Source organism: Syngnathus scovelli, chromosome 6 (genome assembly GCF_024217435.2).
Source record: "Syngnathus scovelli strain Florida chromosome 6, RoL_Ssco_1.2, whole genome shotgun sequence".
NCBI lineage: Eukaryota > Metazoa > Chordata > Actinopteri > Syngnathiformes > Syngnathidae > Syngnathus > Syngnathus scovelli.
Window position 1 is genome coordinate 7,970,269 of NC_090852.1, and position 16,340 is coordinate 7,986,608.

A 16,340-nucleotide genomic window follows, 5' to 3' on the forward strand; every position below is an offset into this window, starting at 1 on the left:
CTATTAACAATAATTGTGTTTGTATGCAGGATGAAAAGGAAGATAATCCTTGATGTGGACACCGGGGTGGATGATGCTCAGGCCATCATGATGGCCTTGTCAGCGCCCGATGTGGAGATACTGGGAATCACCTGCTGCCATGGGAACACCCCCCTTGAGAGAGTCCTGAAGAACACTCTCCGGGTTCTGAAGGTGTGCAACAGGCTGGATGTAAGTATCTACATGTTTCATTCCTCATTGAACGACACACACGCATTTGAGCTTTGATCACCTATCGAATTTCAAGATCCCAGTGTACGCAGGCTGCTCACAGCCCCTCCTGTCTAACAAACAACATGCCAGCGATTACCATGGGAAGGATGGGCTGGGTGACGTGCCAGATCCAGATGCTCCAGGGTTGGAACTGGTGCAGAAGAAAAAAGGTGTCCAGGCCTTGATCAAAATGGTCAAGCAAAACCAGGGAGAGGTAAGACAGGCAAGTCTAGTTTACATGCCTGGGCGGGAGTCATAGCAGGACTTAACTACATTTTTCTGTAGGTGACCCTGGTGGCGACCGCACCTCTGACCAACCTTGCAGTCGCAGTGCAACTGGACCCTTCCCTTCCCAAGAAGCTGAAGGCTTTGCACATCATGGGAGGCAACATTGAGTGTACCAGTCTATTCTTTCCAGACATGCATTTTAATCAATCTCTTTTCCTCAGTGCTGTCTTGCATGACATGCTGTGTGATGTGTTCAGCCAGGGGTAACACCACAACATGCGGTGAGTTTAACTTTGTCGCCGACACGGAGGCTGCCTACATCGTGCTGGAACGCTACACTTGCCCCACCACCATCGCCTCCTGGGAGTTCACCTGCAGTAACAGCCTGCCATGGGTATGAAGTTAATTGTTAAATAGTTTTTTTTTTCTTCTTTGACTTTTTTTGCCTTTTGTCTATCCCTCAGTCTTTTTGTGACCAGTGGCTTTCTGTGAAGACTGAGAAAGCCGCCTTCATGAAGAAGATTTCATCCCTTTCCATGACGGTAAGAGTCAGCCAGGGCTTCATGGTAGCATGTAACGTTTAAATTCGCAGGGGTGTCAAACTCATTTTTGTCGCGGGCATCATTGTAGCCATAGGTTCCTTCTTAGAGCCAATATGCTAGTTTTGAAATCAGAGACTAGTAAAAATTATTCAAATATTTTAAAAAGCTTGCTAGCAATATCTTTATTTTTTGAAGTGAAGACAATTTGTAGTTGATGTACAATTTGCCTTTGCGATGTGGTGGGCCGTATCTGGCCCCCGGGCCTTGAGTTTGATGCCCATGGTTCAAAGGGGCATAAAATATTACACAGACATGTAACATTATGACCCCTTTGAGGTGAAACAATTCAAGTTTACTCATCATCCGAGCCAAATTTGATTGCTGTGTTAATGCATTTTCTGAAGGCATTGATTCGATTGCAGATGGACAGTTGTCTTAAAAAGTTGCAATCGATTCGTTGCCCTGAGAATTAAATGATCTGGATGAATGAGAATGTTCACAAACATCAAAATGAAAGTCGTTATCACTCTTCATGTAATGGCAGAAAGCTCGGTCAGAGGAATACCAGAAGGAAATCACAGCAGGACAAGGGTTCAATGCTTGTGACACCTATGCCCTGGCCGCTGCTATCAATGACTCACTCATCACAGAGAGTGAGCAGGTAAATGACAGTTGTTTTTCATCCATCCATCCATCCATCCATCCATCCATCTTCTTCCGCTTATCCGGGGTCGGGTCGCGGGGGCAACAGCTTCAGGAGGGACTCCCAGACTTCCCTCTCCCCAGCCACTTCATCCAGCTCATCCCGGGGGATCCCAAGGCGTTCCCAGGCCAGCTGAGAGACATAGTCTCTCCAGCGCGTCCTGGGTCGTCCCCGGGGTCTCCTACCGGTGGGACATGCCCGGAACACCTCCCCAGGGAGGCGTCCAGGAGGCATCCTGATAAGATGCCCGAGCCACCTCATCTGGCTCCTCTCAACGTGGAGGAGTAGCGACTCTACTCCGAGTCTCTCCCGGATGACCGAGCTTCTCACCCTATCTCTAAGGGAGAGCCCGGACATCCTGCGGAGAAAACTCATTTCGGCCGCTTGTATCCGAGATCTCGTTCTTTCGGTCACGACCCATAGCTCGTGACCATAGGTGAGGGTAGCAGCGTAAATCGACCGGTAAATTGAGAGCTTTGCCTTTTGGCTCAGCTCTCTCTTCACCACAACGGACCGGTACAGGGTCCGCATTACTGCCGACGCTGCACCGATCCGCCTGTCGATCTCACGCTCCATCCTCCCCTCACTCGTGAACAAGACTCCAAGATACTTGAACTCCTCCACTTGGGGCAGGATCTCATCCCCGATCCGGAGAGGGCATTCCACCCTTTTCCGATTGAGGACCATGGACTCGGATTTGGAGGTGCTGACCCTCATCCCGACCGCTTCACACTCGGCTGCGAACCGTTCCAGCGAGAGCTGGAGATCACGGCCTGAAGAAGCCAACAGCACCACGTCATCTGCAAAAAGCAGAGACGCGATGCTGAGGTCCCCAAACCGGACCCCCTCAACGCCTCGGCTGCGCCTAGAAATTCTGTCCATAAAAATTATGAACAGAATCGGTGACAAAGGGCAGCCTTGGCGGAGTCCAACCCTCACTGGGAACGAATCCGACTTACTGCCGGAAATGCGGACCAGACTCTGGCATCGGTGATACAGGGACCGAACCGCCCTTATCAGTTGGCTCGGCACCCCGTACTCCCGAAGCACCCTCCACAGAACCTCCCGAGGGACACGGTCGAACGCCTTCTCCAAGTCCACAAAACACATGTGGACTGGTTGGGCAAACTCCCATGCACCCTCGAGGATCCTGCCGAGGGTGTAGAGCTGGTCCACTGTTCCACGGCCAGGACGAAAGCCACACTGCTCCTCCTGAATCCGAGGTTCGACCTCCCGACGGACCCTCCTCTCCAGCACCCCTGAATAGACCTTACCAGGGAGGCTGAGGAGTGTGATTCCCCTGTAATTGGAACACACCCTCCGGTCCCCCTTCTTAAAGAGGGGAACCACCACCCCAGTCTGCCAATCCAGAGGCACTGTCCCCGATGTCCACGCAACGTTGTAGAGGCGTGTCAGCCATGACAGCCCCACAACATCCAGAGCCTTTAAGAACTCTGGGCGGATCTCATCCACCCCCGGGGCCTTGCCACCGAGGAGTTTTTAACTACCTCAGTGACTTCGACCCCAGAGATTGGAGAATCCGCCTCAGAGTCTCTAGGCCCTGCTTCCTCAATGGAAGGCGTGTAGGTGGAATTGAGGAGGTATTCGAAGTATTCTCCCCACCGACTCACGACGTCCCGAGTCGAGGTCAGCAGCACGCCATCCCCACTGTAAACAGTGTTGACGTTGCACTGCTTCCCCCTCCTGAGACGCCGGATGGTGGACCAGAATTTCCTCGAAGCCGTCCGAAAGTCATTCTCCATGGCCTCACCGAACTCCTCCCACGCCCGGGTTTTTGCCTCAGCAACCGCCGAAGCCGCGTTCCGCTTGGCCATCCGGTACCTGTCAGCTGCCTCCGGAGTCCCGCAGGCCAAAACGGCCCGATAGGACTCCTTCTTCAGCTTGACGGCATCCCTTACCGCCGGTGTCCACCAGCGGGTTCGGGGGTTGCCGCCACGACAGGCACCAACGACCTTACGGCCACAGCTCCGGTCGGCCGCCTCAACAATGGAGGCGCGGAACATGGTCCACTCAGACTCAATGTCCCCCGCCTCCCCCGGGACGTGGGAAAAGCTCTGCCGGAGGTGGGAGTTGAAGCTCTTCCTGACAGGAGATTCTGCCAGACGTTCCCAGCAGACCCTCACAGAGCGTTTGGGTCTGCCAGGTCGGACCGGCATCTTCCCCCACCATCGGAGCCAACCCACCACCAGGTGGTGATCAGTTGACAGCTCCGCCCCTCTCTTCACCCGAGTGTCCAAAACATGCGGCCGCAAATCCGATGACACGACTACAAAGTCGATCATCGAACTGCGGCCTAGGGTGTCCTGGTGCCAAGTGCACACATGGACACCCTTATGTTTGAACATGGTGTTCATTATTGAAAATCCGTGTCGAGCACAGAAGTCCAACAATAGAACACCGCTCGGGTTCAGATCAGGGGGGCCGTTCCTCCCAATCACGCCCTTCCAGGTCTCACTGTCATTGCCCACGTGAGCATTGAAGTCACCCAGTAGAACGATAGAGTCCCCAGAAGGAGCGCTCTCCAGCACTTCCTCCAGGGACCCCAAGAAGGGTGGGTACTCTGAGCTGCTGTTTGGTGCATAGACACAAACAACAGTCAGGACCCGTCCCCCCACCCGAAGGCGGAGGGAGGCTACCCTCTCGTTCACCGGGGTGAACCCCAATGTGCAGGCGCCCAGCCGGGGGGCAATAAGTATACCCACACCTGCTCGACGCCTCTCACCGTGGGCAACTCCAGAGTGGAAGAGAGTCCAGCCCCTCTCGAGAGGGCTTGTACCGGAACCCAAACTGTGTGTGGAGGCTAGTCCGACTATATCTAGTCGGAATCTTTCTGCCTCGCACACCAGCTCGGGCTCCTTTCCAGCCAGAGAGGTGACATTCCATGTCCCAAGAGCCAGCTTCTGCAGCCGGGGATCAGACCGCCAAGGTCCCCGCCTTTGGCTGCCGCCCAGCTCACATTGCACCCGACCCCTTCGGCCCCTCCCACAGGTGGTGAGCCCATGGGAAGGGGGACCCACGTTTCCATTTCGGGCTATGCCCGGCCGGGCCCCATGGGCGAAGGCCCGGCCACCAGACGCTCGCCTTCGAGCCCCGCCTCCAGGCCTGGCTCCAGAGGGAGGCCCCGGTGACCCGCGTCCGGGCGAGGGAAAACTAAGTCCATTTATATTACTCATCATAAGGGGCTTGTGAGCCGTGCTTTGTCTGGCCCCTCACCTAGGACCCGTTTGCCATGGGTGACCCTACCAGGGGCATGAAGCCCCCGACAACATGGCTCCTAGGATCATAGGGGCACGCAAACCCCTCCACCACGATAAGGTGACGACTCGCGGAGGGTTGTTTTTCATAACTTTGTAAAATGAAAACAAATCTACCTGGTCTCTGCTTGTGCTGGACCTTCAGGTCGCTGTGACTGTAGAGGTAGATGGGACCTGTACCCGAGGCATGATGGTGTTGGATTACATGGACCTGTTGAAGAAGAAACACAAAGTAACCATTATGAAGAAAGTTGACTTGGAGAAGTTCAAGCAGATGCTCATCAATGCACTAAAATAGGATGATTTGTAACAGCCAAGATTGGAACTTAACTCAGTCAAATAAATTTTTTATTGAAAACAGATTTTTTTTTTTTTTTTTTAACGTCTGTTCACATGCAATTTTTCGATTGGCTTAAGGACATTTTTCACATGTTTGTTCTTGGCTGTCCTTCTCCTGCTGTTTCCCTCTGTCTCCTCTGCTGGTTTATCTCAAGGGTCTCGCCACTTCCTGTAAATATTTTCCCTCTAGTGTTGGACTTATCAAACTCTTGCACACATCATCCACTCAACATCTTGCCAATTTTGTCATTTTGTACAGACTTATAAGGCCATGATGTTTTCTACCGGCTTATCAGGACATGAACTGTTCTACGGAATTATAAGGACATGAACTTGTGATCATGCTCCGATTAGCAGTTTCATTAGCACTCAATCCATCAATGTTTCCTTGCTGTGTTTGTCTGTTTTCCATGCAAAACTTTTATTCCATCGCAGGGCATACAGAGACGAACACCCATTCACACTTGCTCTCACACCTATGGGCAATTTGGAGTGCTCAATCGTTTGTTTTTGGGATGTGGGAGGAAACCGGAAGACCCAGAGAAAACCCACGCAGGCACGGGGAGAACACGCAGGTGGAAATGAACCCACACCATGCTTCCAACCACAGCTTTCATTGTTAGGCAAAACATCTTCCATTTTCAAATGAGCCAAGGCTAACGTCAAGTGTCAGGCAACATACGGGATAGGTTGTTTACAACCTTTGTGACTTCTTCAGTGGAGAGGTTGTCCAGGTGAAGGTTGGGTTCTACTTGAGGCAGGCAGTCTATGGCTCCATCGTTGAGTGCAGCTGGGCGGTCAAGGACGCTGTTGAAATGTTCAGCTCGTCTCTCCAGTATCTGCTTCATCTCAATCAGCAGCTCAGTCCCATCTGCATTGAGGAGGGGCGAGGATCCAGAGGACTGAGGTTCATACAGCTCCATGCTTGCAGAAATTTTAGTGCATCAACTCTATAATAATTTTTTACAGTACCTTCTGCAATGTGCTCAAGTACTAGTCATTGCTATTTGTGCATCATTTGAACTTTTTTCAACATAACTATCAGATGTCCTACTGTGTGAGTCTACCAACAAACATTTTCGTTTGTACAGCAAAGGCAGAGTTTTAGTAAACCAAGCATCTTAATTCTGAAAAATAGCCACTAAAATAATACTTGTGAGAAATTAGATCACCAATGGGCTTCAGGTCATATGTGAGAATATAATGACTATAATTAACTGTGAAAAGCTTAAAATAGCATGATTCAGCTCTTTAAAAGTGATTCTTTGGCTTTAGAATTTCATCCAGCCTCACTTCCGTCGTTAACAAAATTCTGTGTGGGTGTGGTTGATATGTGAGCAAAACAGATGTGTGCTCATTCTTGGCTTGCCTTGTGTTTTTTTGCACTTGAGCTGGCCAGCATTTTTTACAGCCCCGTTTCGTTCAGTGGTAATGTCAGTTGTGGATGAAAAGAGAGGAGCTTTGGCGTGGAACGCGGGTGTGTCCTGAGAACTGCGAGTCGGCGCTTGGAATTGAAGTGTCTCTAATGGGACAGGAGACCTGAGACTGAACTTTCTCAGTGTTTCTATTCATCAATAGACGCCACAGCTGATTGTTTCCTTTTCAATTTTAGCTTGTTACAGACCTTCGTGATGTCATGCACACTGTGATCATGACACCTCTGATCCATTGTTGAAAGGACACTGCTCTTTCATCATAACCACTTCAACTATCGAAATTGTATCAACTATTTCGGCAGACTATGCCGAAATAGTCGAATAATGTTTAATGCAGAAATAAATGGCTTTAATTTTATGTGTTCTTTTCCATTGATATTTTTTATTTTGATACAGTACCTGTGAAAGATATTTAAATAAAGATATATTGAATTTTACTGTATTGGCTGCACACAAACAGCTGTGGAATGAGTGCCTGAGGAAAAGCTCTCCTGTCATGCAAAGACAAAAATATGTGGCAGGTATGTATCGTGAAAGCGTCTTGTAACCATACAAGTCAAGCCCTGCGGAGGTGCTCCCATCAAACATGTCAGCATGTGTATTCCATTTTTTAAAGCATTTGCCTAATTAGAAGCACTGGGGTCTATCTGAGCTGACTCTGGGCAAGAAAGAGCGAGGTACACTAACCAACATTGCCACAGAGGATAATTTCTAATATCCTCTCAAATCCTCGGTTGATGCTCTGGAAGTGCAATAACTGATTGGCTCCAGATTGTGAATATTTTAGTTCAGTGAAAATGGTGAATGCAAGCCAGGCCTTGCATGCTGATGTGGCAGTCTGGCAGAGGCAATGGGCCTTTACTGAAAAGTCCCAAATCCAGCTGCTTGCTGCCTTCTCTGGTCAGAGGCAGCATAATAGCCACATGAGAACTCAGAAGAATCAAAGCTTTGTGGCTTTGCAGCAAAACAGGGTGCCTCGCAGAACCACATGTTTAACAGATATGACATTACTCACTTTTTTTCTAACACCAGCAGAGCATCCAAACAGAACATAGTGTTCAACTTAGAGTATATTGTTTTCGAACAAACAACATCCAGATAGGGGAGAAAACTGTGTGGTTTTGAGGAATGACAAACTGTACATGTGCTCAGTTACCTCTTCATTCCTATGCATCAGTGTTTTTATGGTGTGTTTATTCATATGACTTCAAAAGTTACATCCTAGCAATTCTGATGGGAAGACAAAAGGTAGAGTCTCAATTTATGTAACTTAAACTGTTTCAGGCATCATTTGTTGGGCCAAACATGTCTCGAATAACCAGCAGACATTGTTTACTAGTGGATGTTATGTAACCTCCCATTTTTCCACATGCTAACTCCACCCCATACTATATAAAAAGCAGCATGAAGCACAGGCAAGTGTTACTTCACTTCCTGACTGAAAGGTTGCATTATATTGAGAAACCTTGTCTGGGAGGTAAGTTGATTTTTGTAGAGCTCTTTCTAAAACCTATGGAGTGACTTCTTATCATTTTCTTTCTTGACTAATCACATTAGTCTAAATTAGATTTTATTGAAATTCATTTGAAAAAAAAATCTGGTAAACTTGTTTTTCTTTTAAACTTATTGTGATTGAGCCGCATTGTGGTTGCTTCATAGTCTGCAGGACTCGTGAGGTTTTGAGATGAAAACTTGCACTAGGCTGTTTCCCGCCAACGCTTATAGATCTAAAGCAATTGTGAGATGGTGTAAAATTTCTGCCTGAAGATAAAGCAGAACTCTTGCTTTGGTAATCAACTAAACACAAATGGGACACAGAGAAGCCATAGCATAGATAAGCATCTCACCTGCATTAAAGCTCACTTAATTGGTGGATTTTTTTGACCTCACGGCCTCAGGTTGTTGCCACGTCTCCTCCCTCTACTGCCTCCAGATACGATGAAGAGGCTGATCCTTGATGTGGACACAGGGGTGGATGATGCTCAGGCCATCATGATGGCCCTGGCAGCCCCCAATGTGGAGATATTGGGGATCACCTGCACTCACGGCAACACTCCCCTACAGAACGCCCTGAAGAATACCCTTCGTGTCTTGAAAATGTGCAACAGGCTGGATGTGAGCATTTACTGTACTTGCATAAAAGCTAAATGGTTGCCTCTTTTTGGGGTCAAACTTTGGAACGTCATGCATCACAGATAAAGGTGTACCCCGGCTTTGACGAGCCCCTACTGGGCAACAAAATACATGCAGGAGACTTTCATGGGAAAGATGGGCTGGGTGATGCCCCTGATCCAGATGCTCCTGGCCTAGAACTGGTGCAGAAGACAAATGCCGTGGAGGCCATAATTTCCATTTCCAACCAAAATCCCGGGCAGGTGAGTAGATGAGAAATCACAAGGTATTCCCTCTGCGTCAGTGTTACATTTGCATGATGATGACGTTGATAAAGCTGTTGCTGATGATGATGATTATTATTACTATTTTAATTGTTTGACACTGTTCTGGATGGATGGATGGATGGATGGATGGATGGATGGATGGATGGATGGATGGATGGATGGATGGATGGATGGATGGATGGATGGATGGATGGATGGATGGATGGATGCTGAAGGCCCACGTGTGTTGCTGAAGTTCTAAAAATGAGGATGACCCAAAAGAAAAAGTCACTCAATTGCATACAAAACCATTTAAAAAGAATTATAGCTGACAGGGAGCTAGAGTCATTGTTAGTAATGTGCTTCAAAGTTGAGATATTCTTGTTTGAAATCTCAGCCCGGGTCTTCCAGTATGGAGTTAAATGTTCCCTCAATGCTTGTGTTTATTGTCGTATATTATAGTATATTATATTATATCCATCTATCAATTTTTTATACCACTTGTCCCCACGGGTGTCGCAGGCGTATGGAGCCTATCCCAGCGGTCACTGGGCAGTCGGCGGGGGAAACCCTGAACCGGTTGCCGGACGATCGCAGGGCACACAGAGACGAACATCCACACTCGCACTCACACCTAGGGTCAATTTGGAACACTCAATTGGCCTACCAAGCATGTTTTTGGGAAGTGGGAGGAAACCGGAGTGCCCGGAAAAACCCCATGCGGGCATGGGGAAAACATGCAAGCTCCACACAGGGAGGGTCGGAGGTAGAATCGAACCAGTAACCTCCTAACTGTGACGTGCTAACCAGTGCTCCACCGAGCCAGCGCTGCCCTATTATATTATGTTTAATTAAAATAGATTTTTAATTATTATTATTATCATTATTATTGTTATTATCATTATTATTAGGGTATTAGGGAACTTAGTTTAGTTTATTAGGGAAAGTACCGTATTTTTCGGACTATAAATCGCAGTTTATTTCATAGATTGGTCGGGGGTGCGACTTATATGTGAAATTATTAACACATTATTACTTGATCATTAACACATTATACTTACTTACTATAGTATAATTGATCACTTCACATCTTGTTTTCACTTTAAATAGCATGAAGGCGCACTAGGCTTGTAGAATAATTGGAACCGCCACTGACAATGAGAACGCAGCGTCAGCAGCAGCATTGCTTACGCAGAAGACGAAGATTTCAATGGATTTAATGATTTGGAGTGACACAGATGGTTTGATAAACGTGTTATTTATGTTATAGTTATTTGAATAACTGTGAATATGTGAATACTCCGCGAGTCGTCACCTTATCGTGGTGGAGGGGTTTGCGTGCCCCTATGATCCTAGGAGCCATGTTGTCGGGGGCTTCATGCCCCTGGTAGGGTCACCCATGGCAAATGGGTCCTAGGTGAGGGGCCAGACAAAGCACGGCTCACAAGCCCCTTATGATGAGTAATATAAATGGACTTAGTTTTCCCTCGCCCGGACGCGGGTCACCGGGGCCTCCCTCTGGAGCCAGGCCTGGAGGCGGGGCTCGAAGGCGAGCGTCTGGTGGCCGGGCCTTCGCCCATGGGGCCCGGCCGGGCATAGCCCGAAATGGAAACGTGGGTCCCCCTTCCCATGGGCTCACCACCTGTGGGAGGGGCCGAAGGGGTCGGGTGCAATGTGAGCTGGGCGGCAGCCAAAGGCGGGGACCTTGGCGGTCTGATCCCCGGCTGCAGAAGCTGGCTCTTGGGACATGGAATGTCACCTCTCTGGCTGGAAAGGAGCCCGAGCTGGTGTGCGAGGCAGAAAGATTCCGACTAGATATAGTCGGACTAGCCTCCACACACAGTTTGGGTTCCGGTACAAGCCCTCTCGAGAGGGGCTGGACTCTCTTCCACTCTGGAGTTGCCCACGGTGAGAGGCGTCGAGCAGGTGTGGGTATACTTATTGCCCCCCGGCTGGGCGCCTGCACATTGGGGTTCACCCCGGTGAACGAGAGGGTAGCCTCCCTCCGCCTTCGGGTGGGGGGACGGGTCCTGACTGTTGTTTGTGTCTATGCACCAAACAGCAGCTCAGAGTACCCACCCTTCTTGGGGTCCCTGGAGGAAGTGCTGGAGAGCGCTCCTTCTGGGGACTCTATCGTTCTACTGGGTGACTTCAATGCTCACGTGGGCAATGACAGTGAGACCTGGAAGGGCGTGATTGGGAGGAACGGCCCCCCTGATCTGAACCCGAGCGGTGTTCTATTGTTGGACTTCTGTGCTCGACACGGATTTTCAATAATGAACACCATGTTCAAGCATAAGGGTGTCCATGTGTGCACTTGGCACCAGGACACCCTAGGCCGCAGTTCGATGATCGACTTTGTAGTCGTGTCATCGGATTTGCGGCCGCATGTTTTGGACACTCGGGTGAAGAGAGGGGCGGAGCTGTCAACTGATCACCACCTGGTGGTGGGTTGGCTCCGATGGTGGGGGAAGATGCCGGCCCGACCTGGCAGACCCAAACGCTCTGTGAGGGTCTGCTGGGAACGTCTGGCAGAATCTCCTGTCAGGAAGAGCTTCAACTCCCACCTCCGGCAGAGCTTTTCCCACGTCCCGGGGGAGGCGGGGGACATTGAGTCTGAGTGGACCATGTTCCGCGCCTCCATTGTTGAGGCGGCCGACCGGAGCTGTGGCCGTAAGGTCGTTGGTGCCTGTCGTGGCGGCAACCCCCGAACCCGCTGGTGGACACCGGCGGTAAGGGATGCCGTCAAGCTGAAGAAGGAGTCCTATCGGGCCGTTTTGGCCTGCGGGACTCCGGAGGCAGCTGACAGGTACCGGATGGCCAAGCGGAACGCGGCTTCGGCGGTTGCTGAGGCAAAAACCCGGGCGTGGGAGGAGTTCGGTGAGGCCATGGAGAATGACTTTCGGACGGCTTCGAGGAAATTCTGGTCCACCATCCGGCGTCTCAGGAGGGGGAAGCAGTGCAACGTCAACACTGTTTACAGTGGGGATGGCGTGCTGCTGACCTCGACTCGGGACGTCGTGAGTCGGTGGGGGGAATACTTCGAAGACCTCCTCAATTCCACCTACACGCCTTCCATTGAGGAAGCAGGGCCTAGAGACTCTGAGGCGGATTCTCCAATCTCTGGGGTCGAAGTCACTGAGGTAGTTATAAAACTCCTCGGTGGCAAGGCCCCGGGGGTGGATGAGATCCGCCCAGAGTTCTTAAAGGCTCTGGATGTTGTGGGGCTGTCATGGCTGACACGCCTCTACAACGTTGCGTGGACATCGGGGACAGTGCCTCTGGATTGGCAGACTGGGGTGGTGGTTCCCCTCTTTAAGAAGGGGGACCGGAGGGTGTGTTCCAATTACAGGGGAATCACACTCCTCAGCCTCCCTGGTAAGGTCTATTCAGGGGTGCTGGAGAGGAGGGTCCGTCGGGAGGTCGAACCTCGGATTCAGGAGGAGCAGTGTGGCTTTCGTCCTGGCCGTGGAACAGTGGACCAGCTCTACACCCTCGGCAGGATCCTCGAGGGTGCATGGGAGTTTGCCCAACCAGTCCACATGTGTTTTGTGGACTTGGAGAAGGCATTCGACCGTGTCCCTCGGGAGGTTCTGTGGAGGGTGCTTCGGGAGTACGGGGTGCCGAGCCAACTGATAAGGGCGGTTCGGTCCCTGTATCACCGATGCCAGAGTCTGGTCCGCATTTCCGGCAGTAAGTCGGATTCGTTCCCAGTGAGGGTTGGACTCCGCCAAGGCTGCCCTTTGTCACCGATTCTGTTCATAATTTTTATGGACAGAATTTCTAGGCGCAGCCGAGGCGTTGAGGGGGTCCGGTTTGGGGACCTCAGCATCGCGTCTCTGCTTTTTGCAGATGACGTGGTGCTGTTGGCTTCTTCAGGCCGTGATCTCCAGCTCTCGCTGGAACGGTTCGCAGCCGAGTGCGAAGCGGTCGGGATGAGGGTCAGCACCTCCAAATCCGAGTCCATGGTCCTCGATCGGAAAAGGGTGGAATGCCCTCTCCGGATCGGGGATGAGATCCTGCCCCAAGTGGAGGAGTTCAAGTATCTTGGAGTCTTGTTCACGAGTGAGGGGAGGATGGAGCGTGAGATCGACAGGCGGATCGGTGCAGCGTCGGCAGTAATGCGGACCCTGTACCGGTCCGTTGTGGTGAAGAGAGAGCTGAGCCAAAAGGCAAAGCTCTCAATTTACCGGTCGATTTACGCTCCTATCCTCACCTATGGTCACGAGCTATGGGTCGTGACCGAAAGAACGAGATCTCGGATACAAGCGGCCGAAATGAGTTTTCTCCGCAGGATGTCCGGGCTCTCCCTTAGAGATAGGGTGAGAAGCTCGGTCATCCGGGAGAGACTCGGAGTAGAGTCGCTACTCCTCCACGTTGAGAGGAACCAGATGAGGTGGCTCGGGCATCTTATCAGGATGCCTCCTGGACGCCTCCCTGGGGAGGTGTTCCGGGCATGTCCCACCGGTAGGAGACCCCGGGGACGACCCAGGACGCGCTGGAGAGACTATGTCTCTCAGCTGGCCTGGGAACGCCTTGGGATCCCCCGGGATGAGCTGGATGAAGTGGCTGGGGAGAGGGAAGTCTGGGAGTCCCTCCTGAAGCTGTTGCCCCCGCGACCCGACCCCGGATAAGCGGAAGAAGATGGATGGATGGATGGATGGATGAATATGTTACGTTAGGCACGTTCTCAGTTCCTTGTTTGTGTTTATGTAATGTTAGCATACCGTATCGTTTAAGCCTGTTGTTGCCTATTCATGTCTGTTCTTGGTGTTGGATTTTGTCAAATAAAGTCACCCCCAATGCGACTTGTACTCCGGTGCGACTTATATATGTTTTTTCTTCTTTATTATGCATTTTATGGCTGGTGCGATTTGTATTGTATTCGGGAGCGACTTATAGTCTGAAAAAATACGCTACTCTATAATTAAAGATGAGTAAAACTAATCCTCTAAATTATTCACTTACTTTCTTCTTACTTTGTCGATACTGTACATGCCCTACAATTAACTGGCAATCAGATCAGCCAGGTTGCCTCACATCCATAGTCAGCTGGAATAGGATTCAGCTCACCCGTGACCCTAACGACGCCTAATGAATTAAACAATGGATGGATGATTATTGGATAGCAGCCTCTCGCCAAATGTAATCCAGGTCTGCCCTCCTTTTATGTTTTTTTTTTATTATTACAACCCAATTCAGCATTTCTATGATTGAACCCTGCCTTTTTCCAACCATGCATCAATATTTCAAGAAAAAAATCATTGATAATTTGTCTGAGTCGTGCAATGTAAATTTGTGAAATGTAATGCAACTTGTGTGTGTGCAGGTGATCTTGGTTTCAACAGGACCCCTCACCAACTTGGCCCTAGCTGTCAAAATGGACCCCTCTTTGCCCGCCAGACTGAAGGGCCTCTACATAATGGGGGGCAACATAGAATGTAAGAGGCCTTTTTGAACCGTTTGCAATTTACATTGCCCATCTAGATGTTTCGCATAATGAACTCCTGTGTTTTGTGGCGCATGCAGCAAGAGGAAACACGACTGTGTGTGGAGAATTTAACTTTCTGGCTGACCCCGAGGCTGCCTTTATAGTTCTAGAACGCTACACATGTCCCACCACCATCGCCTCCTGGGAGTTCAGCTGCAGGAACAGCCTGCCATGGGTGAGGAACATATGTCACTTCTGATTTTTGTATGACTGCTCCATTGTCCAGTCATATCTCACTATATTTGTGTTCTCCAGTCCTTTTGTGATTCCTGGCTAGCCCAAAACACTCCAAAGGCTCGTTTTATGGAGACTATCTATGCTCACACCCGCAAGGTAAAGAGGATTTTATGGAGCGATCATTGACTCTCCTGTGTAAAGCAGGTTTAAGCTTGCGAACTAAGGACATTGAAAAGACCTCTACAGATCTCTACTTTTCCATGTTATTCCGTTGGCCCTGCAGATGGTTCAGACAGACCGATATCAAAAGGAACTGGTGTCAGGATCTGGATTCAACACGTGCGACACCTACGCTGTGGCAGTAGCCATCAGTGACAACTTGGTGACAGAAAGCGAGGAGGTAAGTTGTTCTTTTCCATTCTTACAGAAGGTGGAGTAGGGCTCCACGGGGAAGATGAGGTGAACATACTACATCTGTGGTGTTGCAGGTGCCTGTTACCGTGGAGTTGGAGGGAAAAAACACCAGAGGCATGATGGTCCTGGACTACCTTGATGTGCTGCACAAGGAGCATAAGGTCACCATCCTCAAGAAAATTGACGTTGAAGTGTTCAAGCAACTGCTGATGAATGCACTGAAGTAGCAGAAGCGAAGGCATCATTTTAGAAGTGCTTTCTGGTTGTTATGTTTGCGTAATCCAGTTACTAGTTCTTTGGAGCGATGGGAAAATGGTCAACAGTGGTGAGCCACCTCTGCAAACTAAGTTTGCTAAAGATGATGTATATTAACATATAACTAAGTTTAAAGTAAACATTTCCATGTTAAACTTTAAATGAGCCAAGGTCTGGCATTACGGTTTCTTGCCGACTCATAGGCCCCTTGTAGCTGTCAATGGCTCCTTCAATGGCCCACTGTCAGTGGACGTGAGAAAGACTGAAATAAAAATCCTGGCATGACCATCAACACTTGCCTGCTTTTTAATTATTTTTCCTAAACAAGCATTCAATCACTGCATAGAGAGCCGTTGATAAGGACTGTCGTGTGCCTACACTGTGACTCGATTCCCGTATATGGAGGTGTGTGTGTACGTGTGTGTGTGTATGTGTGTGCGTAAAAAAAAAAAAAGGGAAGTCAGCAGTAAACATTGCTACGTTTTTTTCTCGTTCTGGTTTAGGTAGGCAGCTCGGTAGTGCACTGGGTAGCACGTCCGCCTCACAGTTAGGAGGGTGTGGGTTTGATTCCACCTCCGGCCCTCCCTGTGTGGAGTTTGCATGTTCTCCTCGGGCCTGCGTGGGTTTTCTCCGGGCACTCCGGTTTCCTCCCACATCCCAAACACATGCTTGGTAGGCCGATTGAGCGCTCCAAATTGTCCCTGGGTGTGAGTGCGAGTGCAAATGGTTGTTTGTCTCTGTGTGTCCTGCGATTGGCTGGCAACCGGTTCAGGGTGTCCCCTGCCTACTGCCCGTTGGCGGCTGGGATAAGCTCCGGCACACCCGTGACCCCCGTGGGGACGAAGTGGTT

At 49.9% G+C, this 16,340-nt stretch overlaps 2 protein-coding genes across 3 annotated transcripts; both read left to right on the forward strand.

Annotated features, from left to right (window-relative positions):
- LOC125971037 (inosine-uridine preferring nucleoside hydrolase-like) lies at positions 1–5,735 on the forward strand. Its single transcript, XM_049723906.2, has 7 exons — positions 1–210; positions 287–466; positions 538–649; positions 738–874; positions 945–1,022; positions 1,567–1,683; positions 5,146–5,735. The coding sequence occupies exons 1-7, from the start codon at positions 31–33 to the stop codon at positions 5,296–5,298; spliced, it is 957 nt and encodes a 318-aa protein (XP_049579863.1). The 5' UTR covers positions 1–30; the 3' UTR covers positions 5,299–5,735.
- Positions 5,736–8,151: 2,416 nt separating this feature from the next.
- LOC125971036 (inosine-uridine preferring nucleoside hydrolase) lies at positions 8,152–15,782 on the forward strand. 2 transcript variants are annotated; one of them, XM_049723904.2, is made up of 8 exons: positions 8,152–8,252; positions 8,709–8,890; positions 8,971–9,150; positions 14,483–14,594; positions 14,683–14,819; positions 14,900–14,977; positions 15,105–15,221; positions 15,310–15,782. In XM_049723904.2, exons 1-8 carry the CDS (start codon positions 8,180–8,182, stop codon positions 15,460–15,462), a joined length of 1,032 nt encoding a protein of 343 aa, XP_049579861.1. In that variant the 5' UTR covers positions 8,152–8,179; the 3' UTR covers positions 15,463–15,782. The 2 variants fall into 2 exon arrangements, with proteins under 2 accessions (XP_049579861.1, XP_049579862.1); XM_049723905.1 differs by having other exon boundaries at positions 8,184–8,252; positions 8,674–8,890.
- Positions 15,783–16,340: the final 558 nt, after the last annotated feature.

Bases quoted from the DNA above. Each gene is read 5' to 3' on its own strand.
- LOC125971036 (XM_049723904.2), top strand. From the start codon at position 8,180: ATGAAGCACAGGCAAGTGTTACTTCACTTCCTGACTGAAAGGTTGCAT. The intron at 8,891-8,970 runs GTGAGCATTTAC...CATGCATCACAG, and splicing joins AAATGTGCAACAGGCTGGAT to ATAAAGGTGTACCCCGGCTT. The intron at 15,222-15,309 runs GTAAGTTGTTCT...GTGGTGTTGCAG, and splicing joins TGGTGACAGAAAGCGAGGAG to GTGCCTGTTACCGTGGAGTT.
- LOC125971037 (XM_049723906.2), top strand. From the start codon at position 31: ATGAAAAGGAAGATAATCCTTGATGTGGACACCGGGGTGGATGATGCT. The intron at 211-286 runs GTAAGTATCTAC...TCGAATTTCAAG, and splicing joins AGGTGTGCAACAGGCTGGAT to ATCCCAGTGTACGCAGGCTG. The intron at 1,684-5,145 runs GTAAATGACAGT...CTGGACCTTCAG, and splicing joins TCATCACAGAGAGTGAGCAG to GTCGCTGTGACTGTAGAGGT.